At 42.6% G+C, this 19,114-nt stretch overlaps 1 protein-coding gene across 3 annotated transcripts in view; it reads left to right on the top strand.

The window, feature by feature from the left end:
- NUP88 (nucleoporin 88) overlaps positions 1–19,114 on the top strand; it is a 32,714-nt gene that overhangs the window by 11,452 nt on the left and 2,148 nt on the right. For all 3 annotated transcript variants that reach the window (XM_016930697.4, XM_009431645.5, NM_001280088.1), the window contains 6 exon segments: positions 2,960–3,146; positions 3,956–4,103; positions 7,688–7,786; positions 12,372–12,462; positions 15,697–15,798; positions 18,399–18,557. In XM_016930697.4, coding sequence (XP_016786186.2) covers positions 2,960–3,146; positions 3,956–4,103; positions 7,688–7,786; positions 12,372–12,462; positions 15,697–15,798; positions 18,399–18,557 — 786 coding nt within the window.

Raw genomic sequence — 19,114 nt, 5'->3', positions numbered from 1 at the left:
GAGACCATTTCTGTCAAGGGCAGCATAAAGTAGCGTCTGAAAATAAGCAAGTGCAAGTGTCATTCAAGCTTAATTTATTAGACATTCTGGGCTAGAGCTGAGGATTCATGTAGGGAGCATTAAGTGATAAAGCTGGAGTATCTGTCCCGAGAAAATTTGCTGGAATTAAAAATACCTCGTTAAAGAGTGAGTGTGGGTTTTTTTTCTGTAGGAATAGGGTAGTAGGAAGCCAGTGATGGTTTCTGAACAGAAGGACAAAACAATTGGTTAGGGAGGGGACTGGGACAGAGACTTTTAAAGAAGCTTTTGCAAAATTGAGCTTGTCATTTATGAGAGTTTGAACTTGGGTGGTAATAGAACAGAGGGAAAAATGAAACACAGTAGATAACAACAAAGGAAGGATAAATAAGACTTAGTTACTGTTTGGATAAGGGAGTATGCCATGAACAGAAACAGGTCAGTAAAGGCTGCTAATTGGGGGAGAAGATTTATTTCTAAGTAAATCAGTGTAAGATAGCATTGGACCAATAAAATGGAAATATTCCATGGACAGTTGGAAATACAGGATGATGAGAGACAAGAAGAATTAAAATAGAGGTATGAGAATCATCTGTCATGGTGAGAGAGTCTATACAGGATAAGAATTTGAGGGAAAACTGCAGAGGCATAAGGCTAAGGGCTGAGCATTAGAGTTTATTCGCTTGTAAATCGACTTAACAGATACTTATTCAGGACCCACTCTGGCAGAAGATGGAAATACAAGATTGAAGGCAAGGTTCCTGCCATGTGGTTCCTTAACTACCAGAAGGGCATACAACTAAACCAGTAACTATAGTACAGTGTCATATGCTCAGGGCATCACCGGGTTCTTCAGGAGTGTGATGGAGTAAATGAGTAGGCCTGCTCATCTTGGAAGACTTTAAGGAAATGCTATTACAAAAGCTTGAACTTGAAGGATTCACTAGACAGAATCAGAAGTGGGTACAGGAGAGAGAAGAGAGTACGCAAAACCATAAAGATTAGAAAGATGAAAGAGCTCGGTAGGTTACAGAATGGTGAGGATTCACTATTGAGTGCATTCTCCTTGGCAGAAATGTTCTCTGCCTTTCACTCATGATCTCAGGAGGATTTTGTGGTAACTTTAGTACCTTCCCTTACCCTTTCTCCTCTTGCTGCTGAGCCCTCATTTGTCCAAACCATGATCTGCCTAGTAACGTTAGCCCAAAACCCAAAAGTTTTCTTCATCCTTACATTTCATCAGTCCCAAATTTCTATTGATTTTGTGATTTAAATTTTTCGGAAGTATACACCAAGCTTGTCCAACCCACGGGCTGTGCACAGCCCAGGACAGCCTTGAATGCAGCCCAACACAAATTTGTAAACTTTCTTAGAACATTATGAGATTTGTTTGCGATTTTCTTTTCTTTTCTTTTTTTTTTAAAGCTCATCACGTATTGTTAGTGTATTTTCTGTGTGGCCCAAAACAATTCTTCCAGTGTGGCCCAGGGAAGCCAAAAGATTGGACACCCCTGATTATACACCCTTCTCTGCATTCCTCTGTCCCTGCTTCAGAACTGCATCATCTGCCTACTTCACCATCTGCCTGGCTTATTTTCTTAAATAGTTTCCCCAAATCCCATTTTGGACCCTTCCATGTCTTCCTCCCTAGTACCAGACTGATTTGTAAAGTGAGGCTCCATCGCTTGATTTAAACCTCTAGTGATATACTGTTACCCGGCAGATAGATTTCGAATAGTTTAACATAGCACACAAGACTGTGTACTTCATAAGCCAGTCCTGGATGTCTGTCTAGCTATTTTGCCGTTGCCTTCAACCTTGTACTTTGCCTCCCATCATACTAAATAAGTTTTCTTGTTCTTAGTTCTTTGTCTTTCATGTTTCCAGGACTTTGCATAAACTGATCTCTAGCTTGGAATGCTCAACAATCCCCTTCCCAGAAATCATTCTTTCTCATTTTTCTCATTTATTTTTTATAGCTTTCTTCATTATCTTTGTATCTTTTTGTCATTCCTTTGTACACCATAAATCCTTCTGTTGTTGCACTTACCACATGGTATAGTAATTCTGGTTAAATGTCTGCCTCATCAACTAAACCATCATTCACTGGGAGTATCATCTAGCACTCAATAATAAGTATTTGTCAAATCAAATTTAATATGGGGATCCAAAGCCTTGAAGAGAAGCTACATTTTAGAAGAAAGGATTTGGTAGTCTTTGAATATAGATGGTAGTTAAAACGAGGCATAGTTTAATAGGCTCTCATTTAAGTGTGTATTTTGAAAAAAGTCAAAGCATACAACAGAATCCTGGAGAACACCAATATTTAAGAGACAGAAATTAGAAAAGGACGTTAGAAAATTGTGTTTAAAGAGGTAGGAAGAGAGAACTACAAGAAAGAATTGTTACAGCTGTTGAGTAGCAGTAGTCGTTAACCAGTGATAAATGCAGCAGAAGGTTAAGTGCATTTTGGATTTAGCAAATCTCACAGGTGACCTTTGCCACAGTAGCTTCAGTGGAGTGGTGAAAGCATAAACCATAGTAAATTTAGGGCAAGGGTTTTCAACCTTTGTACTATTGACATTTTGGTCTGAATTATTGTTTGTTTTAGAGGTGCTGTGCTGTGGGGGAATGTTTAGCGGCCTCTGTCTAGCCTCTAACCACTAGATGCTAATACCTCCCCCCACATTGTGACAACCAGTTGTGACAAGCCAAAATGTCTTCAGACATTGCCACTGTCCGCTAGGGCAAAATTATCTCTGGTTGAGAAACACAGAGTGGTGGGATCTGAGTGGGAAAGCGAGAAGATGGAGTATTGGGAATACACTACATTTATAATGAAGGTATGATAGCTGGAGGAAAACAAAGTCAAAGAATGGTTTTATGGGATGAGCATGCATATTGTCAACATTTCCCAAATATGTTTTTACTCCTTCTTTAGCCCTGGAAATATTGGAAAGCTGTTGGGTCCATTGCCCATGCATCCTGCGGCTGAAGATAACTATGGTTATGATGCGTGTGCTATACTCTGCTTACCCTGTGTCCCCAATATCTTAGTGATCGCTACTGAATCAGGAATGCTGTATCACTGTGTCGTGCTAGAAGGGGAAGAAGAAGATGACCACACGGTAAGTGCAGGCTGCTGTGGTTGTTTGTATCTTCAACACCTGGCATAGTTCCTGACCCAATATGAATGCTTAATATATGAGAAGGAATTTTAACTTATTTATGGAACTTCTGATATTTTGGAAATTAAACAGTTAAAAAAGTAGCTGAAGCACACTTAGCAATCTAAGTGGAAAGAAGTTAGAAGGTTGCCCAACTTACTTGGTCCACCAGTCTGCATGTTACTTTCTGGTCTCTATATTGCAATCTTCAGGGACAGATACAAAGAGCCTTGGAATCACTGAATTGGCTTTTTTCACAAACATCTTCCTAAAGGAAGAGAGACGTTTTGTCTTCAGAATAACAGTGCACTGTTAGGATAGAGGTGGAATTAAGAATTTGAAAGTACTGTTTGACCCAGCTTTTTTTTCAATTTTTTAATTTTTTTTTATTATTATTTTTTTGAGACAGAGTTTCGCTCTTGGTGCCCAGGCTGCAGTGCAATGGCGTGATCTCGGCTCACTGCAACCTCTGCCTCCTGAGTTCAAGCGATTCTCTTGCGTCAGCCTCCCCAGTAGCTGGGATTACAGGCACCCACCACCACGCCCGGCTGATTTTTTGTACTTTTAGTAGAGACAGGGTTTCAGTATGTTGGCCAGGCTGGTCTTGAACTCCTGACCTCAGATGATCCACCTGCCTCGGCCTCCCAAAGTGCTGGGATTACAGGCAAGAACAGCCGCACCCGGCCCTGACCCAGCTTTTTGCCTGTTTTTAATTGTGTACATTTTCAAATTAACATGCAAGATCAAAATTACAACACTTTTTTTTACAGTCAGAAAAGTCCTGGGATTCCAGGATTGACCTCATTCCTTCTCTGTATGTGTTTGAATGTGTTGAGTTGGAGCTTGCTTTGAAACTGGCATCTGGAGAGGATGACCCTTTTGATTCTGACTTTTCTTGTCCAGTCAAACTTCATAGAGGTAAGCTCTTCAATAAATGTAGTGCTTTTTTCCCATGATTTTTATACTAAGACTGTCATAGACTGTTCCTATGTAATGTATTTGTTCTGTGGTTCCAGCCTTTAAAAAGTTGACTGGGTTTTTTTTAGCTTTTTAGTCACTATAGTACACTTTTTGTCTAAGACAGACTGAGCAAATTTCCCAAGTTTTAAAATAGTGGTCTTTGGTCCAGATCATCAGATTCCTAATAGTGAATTTTTCCTAGTCCTTTCAAAAGTAGAACTACCATGTTATTCAGTAGTTCCACTACTGGGTATGTCAAAAGGAAAGGAAATAATAGGTTGAAGGGATACCTGCACTCCCATGCCCATTGCAGTGTTATTCACAGCAGCTAAGATGCTGAATCAACCTGTGTCCATCGACAGACCAAATGGATTTTGTTGTTGTTGTTGTTGTTGTTGTTGTTGAGATGGTGTCTGGCTCTGTCACCCAGGCTGGAGTCTAATGGTGCAATCTCGACTCACTGCAACCTCCACCTCCCAGGTTCAAGCGATTATTTTGCCTCAGCCTCCCAAGTAGCTGGATTGCAGGTACCCACCACCATGCCTGGCTAATTTTTATATTTTTATTTCATTTATTCATTTATTTTGAGATGGAGTCTCGCTCTGTTGCCCAGGCTGAAGTGCAGTGGCACCATCTCAGCTCACTGCAACCTCCGCCTCCTGGGTTCAAGCAATTCTTCTGCCTCAGCCTCCCTAGTAGCTGGGACTACAGGCATGTGCCACCACGCCCTGCTAATTTTTGTATTTTTAGTAGAGACGGGGGTCTCACCATATTGGCCAGGCTGGTATCGAACTCCTGACCTTGTGATCTGCCCACCTCGACCTCACAAAGTGCTGGGATTCCAGGCGTGAGCCACTACGCCTGGCAATTTTTGTATTTTTAGTAGAGGTGGGATTTCACCATGTTGGCCAGGCTGGTCTCAAACTCCTGGCCTCAAGCAGTCCACCTGCCTCGGCCTTCCAGAAGTACTGGGATAACAGATGTGAGCCACCGCGCACCTGGCCCCAAATGGATTTTTAAAATGTGGCATTGTATACACAGTGGAATACCATTTGGCTTTTGTGTGTGTGTGTGTGATATGATCTCACTGTGTCATCTAGGCTGGAATACAGTGGCGTGATCTTGGCTCACTGCTTCGCCTCCCAGGCTCAAGCAATCCTCTCACCTCAGCCTCTGGAGTAGCTGGGACTACAGGTGTGCACCACCACGCCTAATTTTTGTATTTTTGGTAGATACGGGATTTTGCCATGTCGTCCAAGCTGAAACTCCTGAGCTCCAGTGATCCTTCTGCCTCAGCCTCTCAAAGTGCTGGTCCACAGGTGTGAACCACCATGCCCAGCCCTATTTGGCTTTAAAAAAGAATGAAATTGTGTCATTCACTGCAACATAGGAGGATTTCAATCTTGTAGCAGTTTGACCTACTCTCCTTACAGTTCTTGTTAGCCAGTTTGCCTAGTTTTGGTAATAACGGCCTCAACTCTGTACTAAAGTATAGCCAAAACATTTAAGGGGGCAGAATTCCTTACATAACAACCCAGCAAAGAGTGTACATTGGGTTTGTCTAATTAAGGTATTTTGAGATTTATGTTGTCTAAGAATTTTATAGATGAGGAAACAGACCAAATGAAGTAAAGTGACATAAACTAATTGGTTTCCTCATATAGATACGTATATCCTTGGGAAATCTTAAGTGTAGACGTGGACGTTTTGTTCTTGGGTTTTGTTTTTTGTATTTTGTTTTTTGTTTTTTTTTTGAGATGGAGTTTTGCTCCTGTTGCCCAAGCTGGAGTGCAATGGCACGATCTTGGCTCACTTCAACCTCCGCCCCCTGGGTTCAAGTGATTCTCCTGCCTCAGCCTCCCAAATAGCTGGGATTATAGTCATGCGCCACCAGGCCTGGCTAATTTTTGTATTTTTAGTACAGATGGGGTTTCACCATGTTGGTCAGGCTGGTCTCGAACTCCTTATCTGTCCGCCTTGGCCTCCCACAGTGCTGGGATTTTAGGCATAAGCCACCATGCCCAGCCTTTTCTTGGTTCTTCTAATGAGAGTAACATTTTCATATGTGAAACTAAGAAATTTTTGACTTGTTCCTAATTGTGCTGAACAAGGCATATTATAATCACTGAGGCACACCAGATTTCTTAGTGACAAAGTGAAATGGCTACAGTATAGCATAGGGTGGTATCTAACAAATTTCCTGTTAAGTAAATGTTGGCTCTTTTTAGTAATCAATTTGTTTTACACCCCAGTGTTAAGACTTTTCTGTTGATGTTAGCACTACAGGTTTTGAAAAGCCATTTTAACAATGTTAGATTTAATGAGATGATTTGAGCCTTAAGTCTTAAAACATAGGCAAATGAAAAGAAAATTTTCAATATTTTAATTATGCAAACAGATGATTCCCATAGATGAGGGTTTTTTAAACTTTTTATAGCAGAATGCTGTTTTCTAAGCTGTTTTATGGAACCTCAATATATAAGACAGAAAAATAATATATCAGCTTTAGAATATTAATTTATGATAAAGTCACTAACCACAAAGTGAGACTGTTAGATTAAAGGAAAATTTAATTTAGGGGTTTTATGGGTTATTGTTGCCATTTTATCAGCTTTAATATATACCTTATCTCTGTATTTTGTTTTAGTTTAATAACATTATTATTTTGTTTTTTTTTTTTGAGACGGAGTTTCGCTCTTGTTGCCCAGGCTGGAGTGCAGTGGTACAACTTGGCTCACCGCAACCTCCACCTCCCAGGTTCGAGCGATTCTTCTGCCTCAGCCTCCCGAGTAGCTGGGATCACAGGTGCATGCCACCACGCCCGGCTAATTTTTGTATTTTAGTAGAGACGGGTTTTCACCATGTTGATCAGGCTGGTCTCGAACTCCTGACCTTGTGATCCTCCCACCTCGGCCTCCCAAAGTGCTGGGATTACAGACGTGAGCCACCGCGCCCAGCCATTTTTTATACTTTTTAAAACATAGGCATACCTCCTCGTTTTATTGTGGTTCACAGATAGTGCCTTTTTTTTTTTTTTTTTTTTTTTAACAAATGAAAGATGTGGCAACCCTGCATCAAGCAAGTCTATCGGCACCATTTTTCAAACAGCACGTGCTCACTGTGTCTCTGTGTCAGCATTTTTTAGCAATAAAAAAGGGTTAAGGTATGTACATATTTTTTGACGTAACACTATTGCGTACCTACTAGTATAAACATAACTTTCTGCATAGTGTAAACATAACTTTCTTATGTACTGGGAGACCAAAAGATTTGTGTGACTCACTTTATTTCTGTATTCGCTTTATTGCAATGGTCTGGAACCAAACCCACAGTATCTCTGAGGTATATCTGTACTTAAAATATATTTGAAATTTGAATTCAAATTTTAAAATTTCAAAACCCCTAACAATATGAAAGTCTTTTATAAAACCTTCCATCAACAAATGCGTTTGTAGGCTAATGTGGAGTAGCCAACAAATTTGAGGTAAATTTTTTTAGTTATCCACTGGCTACCTTTGTATCATTAATCATTCTATTTGCAGATCCCAAGTGTCCTTCAAGATATCACTGTACTCATGAAGCTGGTGTACATAGTGTTGGGCTAACTTGGATTCATAAACTTCACAAATTTCTTGGATCAGGTGAGTTTACTAACTCTCTGCACTTTTAATAGATTTCAGAGGAAAAATAGATTTAATAGATTTCAGAAAAGTAGTTTGGAATAGAAAAATGATAGAGAAAATCAGTGAAACCGAAAGGTTCTTTGAAAAGATCAACCACATTTCACTAGCCTTTAGCTAGACTAACTATAATCAAGAATAAAAGCAGGGATATTACTATTGACCTTACAGAAATAAAAGATTATAAGGGAATATTATGAACAAATGTATGCCATTTACATAATCTAGATGGAATGGACAAATTCCAAGAAAAAAAAAAAAGCTACCAAAACTGACTCAATCAGGGTCTGGGATAATTTGCTTTAAAAAAAAAAAAAAAAAAAAAAAAAGGCCGGGTGCGGTGGCTCACGCCTGTAGTCGCAGCACTTTGGGAGGCCGAGGTGGGCGGATCACAAAATCAGGAGATTGAGACCATCCTGGCTAACATGGTGAAACCCCATCTCTACTAAAAATACAAAAATAAATTCGCCAGGCGTGGTGGCGGGCGCCTGTAGTCCCAGCTACTCGGGAGACTGAGGCAGGAGAATGGTGTGAACCTGGGAGGCGGAGCTTGCAGTGAGCCAAGATCACGCCACTGCACTCCAGCCTGGGCAACAGAGCGAGACTCCATCTCAAAAAAAAAAAAAAAAAAAAAAAGGCTGGGCGCGGTGGCTCATGCCTTTAATCCCAGCACTTTGGGAGGCCAAGGCGGGCGGATCATGAGGTCAAGAGATTGAGACCATCCTGGCCAACCAACATGGTGAAACCCTGTCTCTACTTAAAATACAAAAATTAGCTGGGTGTGGTGGCACACGCCTGTAGTCCCAGCTACTCGGAAGGCTGAGGTAGGAGAGTCGCTTGAACCAGGGATGGAGGTTGCAGTGAGCCGAGGTCATGCCACTGCACTCCAGCCCAGGCGACAGAGCGAGACTCTGTCTCAAAAAAAAAAAAGTTAGGCCAGGCACAGTGGCTCACGCCTGTAATCCCAGCACTTTGGGAGGCCAAGGCATGTGGATCACCCGAGGTCAGGGGAGTTTGCAAACAGTCTAGTCAACATGGCGAAACCCCGTCTCTACTAAAAATACAAAAATTAGCCAGGCATGGTGGTGTGCGCCTATAATCCCTGCTACTCTGGAGGCTGAGGCAGGAGAATCGCTTGAACCCAGGAGGCGGAGTTGCAGTGAGCCGATATCGTGCCACAGCACTCCAGCCTGGGTGACAGAGCAAGACTCCGTCTCAAAACAAACAAATAAAAACTGACACAAAGAGATTGATTAGTAATCAAAACTATCCAAAAAGAAAAGCTGAGGACCACATGGATTCACATTTAAAGAATTAATACCGGTCAGGTGCAGTGGCCTACGCCTATAATCCCAGCACTTTGGAGGCCGAGGCACTTGAGGTTAGGAGTTCAAGACCAACCTGGTCAAAATGGTGAAACCCTGTCTCTACCAAAAAAAAAAAATACAAAAATTAGCCAGGCATAGTGGCGGATGCCTGTAATCCCAGCTACTCGGGAGGCTGAGACAGGAGAATCGCTTGAACCTGGGAGGTAGAGACTGCTGTATCGAGTCAAGATCACACCACTGCACTCCAGCCTGGGTGACAGAGCAAGACTCCATCTCAAAAATGAAAATAAAAAATAAATTAAAAAAAAGAATTAATACCAATTATTCACAGAGTGAGAGCAGTTAAAAAAAAAATCTAGCAGCCTTTCATGTTAAAAATACTCAACAAACTTAATAGAAAGGAACTTCCTCAAACTAGTGAGGAAACTTTTCATCTACGAAAAACTTGCAACCAACACAATGCTTAATGGTAAAAAGACTGAATCCGTTATTGGCTTTCTACTGCTACTGTTGTAAATCATCACAGACTTAATGGCTTAAAACATGACAAATTTGTTATCTTATAGTTTTGTAGGTTAGAAGTCCTGCATGGTTCTCACTGGGCTTAAGTTGGCACAGCAGTTTTCCTTTCTGAAAGCTCTAGGGTAGAATGCATTTCCTACCCTTTTTCAGCTCCTGCCACATTCCTTGGCTTGTAGTCTCTTCCTCTATCTTCAAAGGCAGCCAGCAGCAGTGGGCTGGGTTGAGTCCTCATGTTGTATCACTCTGTTTCACTTTTAAAGAAACTTGTGGTAACATTAAGTCTGCCCGGATAATCCAAGGTAATGTCCCTATTTTAAAAAAAAAATTCTTTTAAGAGACAGAGGGTCTCACTCTGTTGTCTGGGTGGGAGTGCAGTGGTGCAGTCATTGGTTGCTGCAGTCTCGAACTCCTGGGCTCAAGCAGTGCTCCTGCCTCAGCCCCCAAAGTATCTGGGACTACAGGAGTGAGCCACCATGCCCAGCTAATTTGTGTGTTTTTTGTAGAGATGGGGTTTTACCGTGTTGCCCAGGCTGGTCTCAAACTCGTGGGCTCAAATGATCCACCCACCTCAGCCTCCCAAAGTGCTAGGATTACAGGTGTGATCCACCGCACCTGGCCATCAAAATTTAAATCTTTTTTCTTCAAGAATACTATTACAAAAGGGAAAACAGCCCACAAAATGAAAGAAAATATTTGTGTGATAATGGACTTGTATGGAGAACAATATAAAGAACCCTTAGCATTTGATACAGTTGGGCAAATAGCATATATATAAAAAGATGTACGACATCATTAGTCATTATGGAAATAAGATACCACAAAACCACAATGAGGTATCACGTCATATCCACTAGTATAGCTAAAATGAAAAAGATGGACATTAACAAGTGTTGAGGATGTGGGAAAAAATGGGGACTTTTATACAGTGCTTATAGAAATGTAAAATGGTACAGTCTTTGGAAAACAATCTGGCAGTTCCTCAAATGATTATTCATAGAGTTACCATGTACCTGATAGTCCAGTCCTGAGTATATTTCCAAGAGAAATGAAGACCTGTATCCACACAAATACTGGTACATGAGTGTTCACAGCAGTATTATTCATCATAGCCCAGAAGCCACATACCCAAGTGTCCATAAGCTGATGAATGGATAGATAAAATGTGGTGTGTCTATACAACAGAGTATTATTCAACAATGAAAAGGAATGAAGTACTGATACATGCTCCAATATGGATGAACGGTGAACAGATGCTAAGTGAAAGAAGCCAGTTACAAACAACTGTATGGCTGTTTATATGAGATGTCCAGAATAGACAAATCTACAGAGACAGAAAGTAGATTAGTTGCCTAGGTCTGGAAAGTTTGGTAGAAACTGAGGAGTGATTGCTAATGGTTATGTGGGTTTCTTTTGGGGAAATGAAAATATTCCAAATTGTTAATGATAGGTATACAATTTTTTTTTTAGACGGAGTTTCACTCTTGTTGCCCAGGCTGGGGTGCAATGGCATGATCTCGGCTCACCACAACCTCCACCTCCTGGGTTCAAGCGATTCTCCTGCCTCAGCCTCTCGAGTAGCTGGGATTACAGGTGCCCACCACCACGTCCAGCTAATTTTTGTGTTTTTAGTAGAGACAGCGTCTCGCTATGTTGGCCAGGCTGGTCTTGAACTCCTGACCTCGGGTGATCCACCCACCTTGGCCTCCGAAAGTGCTGGGGATTACAGGCATGAGCCACCGCACCCTGCCAGGTATACAATTCTTACACTAAAAACTTACTGAATTGTATACTTTAATGGGTATACTTTAAATGGATGACTTGTATGGTACTGTGAATTACGTTTCAAAAAGCTGTTACAGGCCAGGCGTAGTGGTTCACACCTGTAATCCCAGCACTTTGGGAGGCTGAGGCAGGTAGATCACCTGAGTTCAGGAGTTCGAGACCAGTCTGGCCAATATCGTGAAACCCTGTCTACTACTAAAACCTGGGCGTGGTGGCGTCCACCTGTAGTCCCAGCTACTCAGGAGGCTGAGGCAGGAGAATCACTTGAACCCAGAAGCCGGAGGTTGCATTGAGCAGAGATTGGGCCATTGCGCTCCAGCCTGGGCAACAGAGGGAGACTCCATCCAAAAAAAAAAAAAAAAGCTGTTATAAATTGAGTATCCCTACTCTGAAAAATTTGAAATCCAAAACTTTTCTTTTTTCCATCCTTGAACCTGAGTGAGCTACAAAAGTTTTTGAGTGCTGTCATGACAACAGAAATGCTCATTGGAGCATTTAGGATTTTAGATTTTCAGATTAGAGATGTTCAACTACTAAGTATAATGCACATATTCCAAAATCCAAAAAAAAATGTGAAATCCAAAACACTTCTGATCCCAAGCATTTTGGATAAAGGATACTCAACCTTTATGAAAATAAAATCAGTGTGGGTAAGCAGCACCCTAGAAGAGAATGATTTCACTGTTCTTAGTGAAACATTTTTGCATTCAGAGACATTACGAAGGAAAATCCTACTTCTTGGGGCGGAAATCTAGACCCCCTGGGAAAGCGTATGCCTATGTCAGAAAAGCATAGTACTTGAGAAGCAATGTTTTCAGACAAGAACCTCACTGCATTTAACCCAATATCATTAGCATTTTAATTTGGAGACTTGTCTAAGCATCATTTCATTTATATAATGTCTTCCATGGTAGATGAAGAAGATAAGGATAGTTTACAGGAACTCTCTACAGAACAGAAATGCTTTGTTGAACACATCCTTTGTACGAAGCCATTGCCCTGCAGGTAAGGACTCTCCCTCCCTTGTATATCAGAAAACAATTGTTCATTTCAGCAGTTCAGATACGTTTGTATCCGTTACACTCACATCCACAGTATTCACTGCTGAGTCATTTGAAAGTTGCAGACGTGATACTTCTCCCCTAAGAGTGTCCTGCTCATCAGAAGCTTTCTCCTGCTCCAGGGCCACTCGACATACTGTTTCCTGACTGGAAGGTCCTTCTCCAGCCCCAGCCCCAGCCCCAGCCCCAGCTTCAGCTTGCTGTCTTCTCTTGGCTAACTCCTACCCTTCTTTCTGATCTTAATGTCACTTCTTCACAGAGAACACCCTTGACTCCCCAGTCTAACTTGGGGCTCTCCTATTCTCTTATCCCTTGTAGCACATATTACACTATTTATATTTGCATTTTTTTAATGTCTGTCGCCACTACCGGAATGTATATGTTTCATGAGAGCAGAGACTGTGTCTGCCCTTCACTGCATTGCTGTGTTTATTTGATGTGGTTGCCCATGTCTCCTCTTTGAAACACATTCTCCTTGGCATCCTTGACGTCTGTCCCTCCAGGTTCTCCTTCAGTCCCGCCAGCAGCCCTTTTCTCAAGTTTCCTTCTTGGGCGGGTTCCTCTGCCTCTCCTCACTGCTTATAAGTGATGCTCACAACTCTTTCCTTGGGTCTTCTCTATTCTTTCTAGGTCCTTTCCTGAGTAACTTCTGCCGTAATCATGGCTTCAGTGCTGACAGTTCCCGCATCCATATCGCCCTAGCCCAGACCACTCTGAACTCCAGACTCACATACCCAGCTGCCTACTGGGCTCCTCCACTTGGATATCCTATAGGAACATAAAACTCCAGATGTCCCCTTAACTCATCTTCCGTCTTCCCAAATCTGCTATCTCTCCTGTGTCCCATTTTTCTGAAGGGTGCCATATCACCCCAGTTATCCCCAGTAGAAACCTGGAAGGTATTCTAGATACCTCCCTTTATTCTGTTCATCAATTACTGGATATCTCATAAGCACTGTTAGACATGGAGTATACCCAGACATGAGACAAATAGCATACACTAAGAAATAGACATAGTCTAGGTTTGGCAATACAGAGGACCACAGGGAAAACGCTTGGTGGGGAATGAGAAGGATAGCAAACTGTACCAGCTTGAAAAGTGAACAGTGAAACCAGGCACTGTGGCTTACGCCTATAATCCCAACATTTTGGGAGACCGAGGTGGGTGGATCACACGGTCAGGAGTGCAAGACCAGCCTGGCCAAGATGGTGAAACCCCATCTCTACTAAAAACTACAAAAATTAGCCAGGCATGGTGGCAGACGCCTGCAATCCCAGCTACTCGGGAGGCTGAGGCAGGAGAATTGCTTGAACCCGGGCAGCAGAGGTTGCAGTGAGCTGAGATCATGCCACTGCACTCCAGTCTGGGCGACAGAGTGAGACTCCATCTCAAAAAAAAAAAAAAAAAAAAAAGAGAAAAGAAAAGTGAACAAGGAAAATACATAATAAAATCCCATGTAGGCTGGGCATGGTGGCTTACACCTATAATCCCAGCACTTTGTCAGGTGAGGCAGGAGGATCACTTGAGGCCAGGAGTTTGAGACCAGCCTGGGCAACATAGTGAGACCCTTTACAAAAAAAATTAAAAATTAGCTAGGTGAGGCCAGGCGTGGTGGCTCACGTCTGTAATCCCAGCACTTTGGGAGGCTGAGGCAGGCGAATTACTAGGTCAGGAGTTCGAGACCAGCCTGGCCAACGTGGTGAAACCCCGTCTCTACTAAAATACAAAAAAAAATTAGCTGGGTGTAGTGGCGGGCACCTGTAATCCCAGCTACTCAGGAGGCTGAGGCAGGAGAATCGTATGACCCTGGGAGGTGGAGGCTGCAGTGAGCCAAGATCATGTCACTGCACTCCAGCCTGGGCAACAGAGTGAGACTCCGTCTCAAACAAAAAAAAAAATTAGCCACTGTGGTAGGATGTACGTGTGGTCCCAGCTACTCAGGAGGCTGAGAAGGAAGGATTGTTTGAGCCCACGAGGTCAAGGCTGCAGTGAGTCGTGATCGCGCTATTGCACTCCAGCCTCGGCAACAGAGTGAGACCCTATCTCAAAAAAACCCCAAAATCCCATTTATATCAATTTCAGAAACAGGTAAAATTAAACAGTCTTGCCTAGGAATGAATACATAGATAGGAAAACTATAAAGCAAAGCAAAGACATATTATGAATGTCAGAGTAGCGGCTACTTCTCTGGGGAGTGAAAGGCTATGACCAGGGAAGGTCGCATGGGAACCCTGAGGCCCCCTGCAGTGTCCTGATTCTTGACCTGGATACTGGTTACATAGTGTATAGCCCAGTAGTGTGTAGATTTCACACTGATAATAAAAAGTTAAAGTTTACAACCTTCCAGATATTGTCTCCATGTCTCGTCCAAAAAGGTAAATGGGAGCTATGGAAGGGGAACTAGCGTTTGCAACTGCTGTTTAAAGACTGCTGGTTCTAAAGGGATGGCGAGAAAGAATAGCTTAAGGGGAACTGGACATTATATTGAAATGGGAGTATTTTAAATGGAAGAGACATGAGTTTGCAAGCTGAGGGGAAGTAGATAATAGGGAGATTTTGAAACGACACAGTTGATGGTACAATTTTCAGAAGGTGTGAGAGGAGGCGGCATCCACATTCGGGGGCAGATGTGTGTTGTAGGCATGCAGGTGGGATGGGCATGGGAGCCGCTAGGAGAGCATGTTGGCAGAATGACAGTTCCCATCTGAGGTCTCAGTTTCCAGTGTCTTCACGGAAGTGGGAAGGAAGACTGAGAGAGCCAAGTGATTTCCTGTGACATTGACGTTGGGCCTCATTGAGAGAGACTCGGTAGTTCTGTTCATTCAACAGTTTCTAAGCACTTAATTTGTTAGACACTGGGCTAGGCAAACAAAGATAGCTGGGGCTTATGTGCAAGTTGGAGAGACAGATCTTCAGTGTAATGTGTAACTTTTGAGATTACAGTCAGCAGCACGCTACAGTTAGGGATTCCTGAGTGACTTAGTCACATGGGCTCTAGGCTTTAGTGTGGAGCTGCATTAAAGGTTTCCAAGCCACCACTTTTGAGGTTATGGTACTGATAGGGTGTCCTAAGCAACTTCAGCCCAGGCCTGAGAAGGCCGTGGACCTGTCATGTCTTTGCTCTTGGTTCCATTGCATTTGCTGCTTTGTAATTTAACTATGACTGTGTTTTTCCAGGCAGCCAGCTCCGATTCGAGGATTTTGGATTGTACCTGACATTCTGGGACCCACGATGATCTGCATCACCAGTACCTATGAATGCCTCATATGGCCGTTATTGTACGTCCCATTTTATATTCTCCACACAGCTCTTGTTAATTCTGCAGTATCTAAGTTGGGAAAATGCACTCAGTAACCAACTTGAAGCTATACATGTGTGGTTTATACTTTGGCTTCTGACTTGAGGGTTGGAAGGGTGGATATTTCTGTTCCTGCCATCATCTCTATAAGGTTTCATTGTAGGTATAGTTTCTGGCATCCCTTGCACCTAGCTGAGAGTCAGGAGCTTTTCTTCAGAGTGTGGAGAAAAAATACTAAAATTGAATACCAAATTCCATTATCGATATGAGTAATAATTATCAAGCTGTGACCATATGCCAAGCTCAGAAGTAAGCCACGTACCCGCACTGCCTCCTGGAATCATCAGGGCAGCCCTGTAAGGAAGGCACTGTCATTTCCATTTTATAAAAGTGGAAACGGGGATCGAGAGGTTAGTAAATGCTGAAGTCACAGGTAACAAATAGAGCTGGGATACAGATGCAGGTCTCATTGACTCAGAAGTCCATACTCATACTCTTTAATTTCTCCATCTCTGCCAGCCTGAGGGACACTGTAGACTATGTAAACTGGAATAAAGCTGAACTCAGGCTGGGTGCAGTGGTGGTTCATGCCTGTAATCCCAATGCTTTGGGAGGCCCAGAGTTCGAGATCAGCCTGGGCAAAATAATGAGACCCCCATCTCTACAAAAAAACAAAAAAATTAGCCAGGCATGGTGGTACACATCTGTAGTCCTAGCTGCTCAGGTGAGAGGATTGCTTAAGCCCAGGAGTTTTAGGCTGCAGTGAACCATGATCATGCCACTGCACTCCAGCCTGGGTAACAGAGCAAGACCCTGTGTCTTTTAAAAAAAAAAACAAAAAAGCTGAACTCTTAGTCTTTGCTCCTTTAAGGAACTCAGATAATTAAGCTGTAATCACTATCTTCCTTTTCCAACAGCCCTGGAAGATCATTCTGAGTTACATAAATGTAGGAATATGAGTACCAAAAACAAAAGTCACTGGAGCTTCAAACACTAGACAACACCCCCACCCCTTGTCCGTTCAAAGCTTGCACCTCTGGATGCTGACAGAAATTCCTAATACTGGCAGTAGTTTACTGTCCTTAGAGGATCTTCCATAGTCTTTGAAGCTTGATTAAGTTGTACTATCTGGATGTAAAAATAAATATAAATTTTGTGTTATTTACACTGAAGGCACTAAAAGCTAGCAAGACCAAACAAAAATAATAAAATCACTGGAGAAAAAATTACCTGTCAGTTACCTCAGCATACTTTTTAAACACCCACAGTACATTTAGTAAAATAAAACCTAGTCACACTAGCTTACTTCAGAATAAATACGAATCCCAAAGGGGAAAAATAAACATTAATTGTCTGGATAATTTTTTTTTTTTTTTTGAGACGGAGTCTGCTGTGTTGCCCAAGCTGGAGGGCAGTGGCATGATCTCAGCTCACTGCAACCTCTGCCTCCCGGGTTCAAGTGATTCTCCTGCCTCAGCCTCCCTAGTAGCTGGGATTACAGGCACACACCACATGCCCAGCTAATTTTTATATTTTTAGTAGAGATGAGGTTTTGCCGTGTTGGCCAGGCTGGTCCTGAACTCCTGACCTCAGGTGATCCACCCACCTCGGCCTCCCAAAGTGCTGGGATTACAGGCATGAGCCACCGTGCCAGGCCAATTATCTGGATACTTTCAGATCATATTTCTGCCAACTCGCTGAAATACAAGTTGTCTATAAAGTTATGCTATTTCATGAACTTTCACTTTTTTTTTTTTTTTTTTTTGAGACAGAGTCTCGCTCTGTCACCCAGGCTGGAGTGCAGTGGTGTGATCTCAGCTCACTGCAACCTCCGCCTCCTGGGTTCAGGCGATTCTCATGCCTCAGCCACCCAAGTAGCTGGGATTACAGATGTGTGCCACGACACCCAGCTAATTTTTATATTTTTAGTAGAGACAGTTTTACCATGTTGGCCAGGCTTGTCTTGAACGCCTGACCTCAAGTGATCCACCTGCCTCGGCCTCCCAAAGTGCTGGGATTACAGGCGTGAGCCACCACGCCCAACCAAACATTCACGTTAGAATTGTTGCCTTCAGAGTAAGTCACTTGCCATGCTGCCAAAGTCTGTGAGATCTTTTAAGCTCTTTTTGAAGTTTGAGTATTTGCACTTGACTGAATAGTTTTTAGAAATGAAATTATATAGAACCAATATGGTATATACAGCAGTTTCTTGGCTTAATATTGGTTTTGATCAACTCCAAACCTAACAATTAAGTAATTTATGTTTGTGGCTCCGGCTTATAAACTGGCTTTCAAGTCCTTTGCCGAGAATCCATGCTAGGTGTTTGTGCTGCCTTGATCTTTTAGAAAAGAACTGGAAATGGCAGTCAGAAATGCTTTCACAAATCAAGGGCATTGGAATAATAAGGGTGTAGCTTCCCAAAGTGACCTTTTCAAGGTGGAAAACATGCATTCTTGCACTTTTACAAAAGTTACACTTTATTTTATATTCTGAAAGTTCTGGATTAATGTGGTTTCTGCTTTCCTGTAATACAGTAAATCACTCCATGGTAGAATTCAATTTACTTACTTATTTTGCAGAAGTACAGTCCATCCAGCGTCTCCTCCCCTGCTTTGTACTCGAGAAGATGTTGAAGTGGCAGAGTCTCCCCTCCGTGTTCTGGCTGAAACCCCAGATTCCTTTGAAAAGCATATTAGAAGCATTTTGCAACGTAGTGTTGCCAATCCAGCATTTTTGAAGTATGCAACCTTGGGCATAGCGGTTTTATGAATGGGTTCTCTTCTGTCTTCAGAATTACTGTGCATCCTTTCTGTCCTCATCTGTTTCATATACTTTTTACTGTGATAAATTTGGAAGAAACTGGATATATTTGATCAGCTAGTGAATGGGGAGCAGGAGGGAAGTGGCACCTGAGAATGATAAACAGGAAGTGTTTAAAAAGAAGTTAGGCTAGGCCGGGCGTGGTGGCTCACACCTGTAATCTCAGCACTTTGGGAGGCCAAGACGGGTGAATCGCGAGGTCAGGAGATCGAGACCATCCTGGCTAACACAGCAAAACCCCATCTCTACTAAAAATACAAAAAAAAATTAGCTGGGTGTGGTGGCAGATGCCTGTAATCCCAGCTACTTGGGAGGCTGAGGCAGGAGAATCGCTTGAACCTGGGAGGCAGAGGTTGCAGTGAGCTGAGATCCCACCACTGCACTCCAGCCTGGGCGACAGAGTGAGACTCGTCTCAAGTTAGGCTGGGCACGGTGGCTTACAGCTGTAATCCCAGCACTTTGGGAGGCCCAGGCA

This window comes from Pan troglodytes, chromosome 19 (genome assembly GCF_028858775.2).
Source record: "Pan troglodytes isolate AG18354 chromosome 19, NHGRI_mPanTro3-v2.0_pri, whole genome shotgun sequence".
In the NCBI taxonomy this organism is placed as follows: domain Eukaryota; kingdom Metazoa; phylum Chordata; class Mammalia; order Primates; family Hominidae; genus Pan; species Pan troglodytes.
The sequence above is the reverse complement of the archived record's forward strand: the minus strand, read 5'-3'. Positions and strand labels throughout refer to the sequence as shown.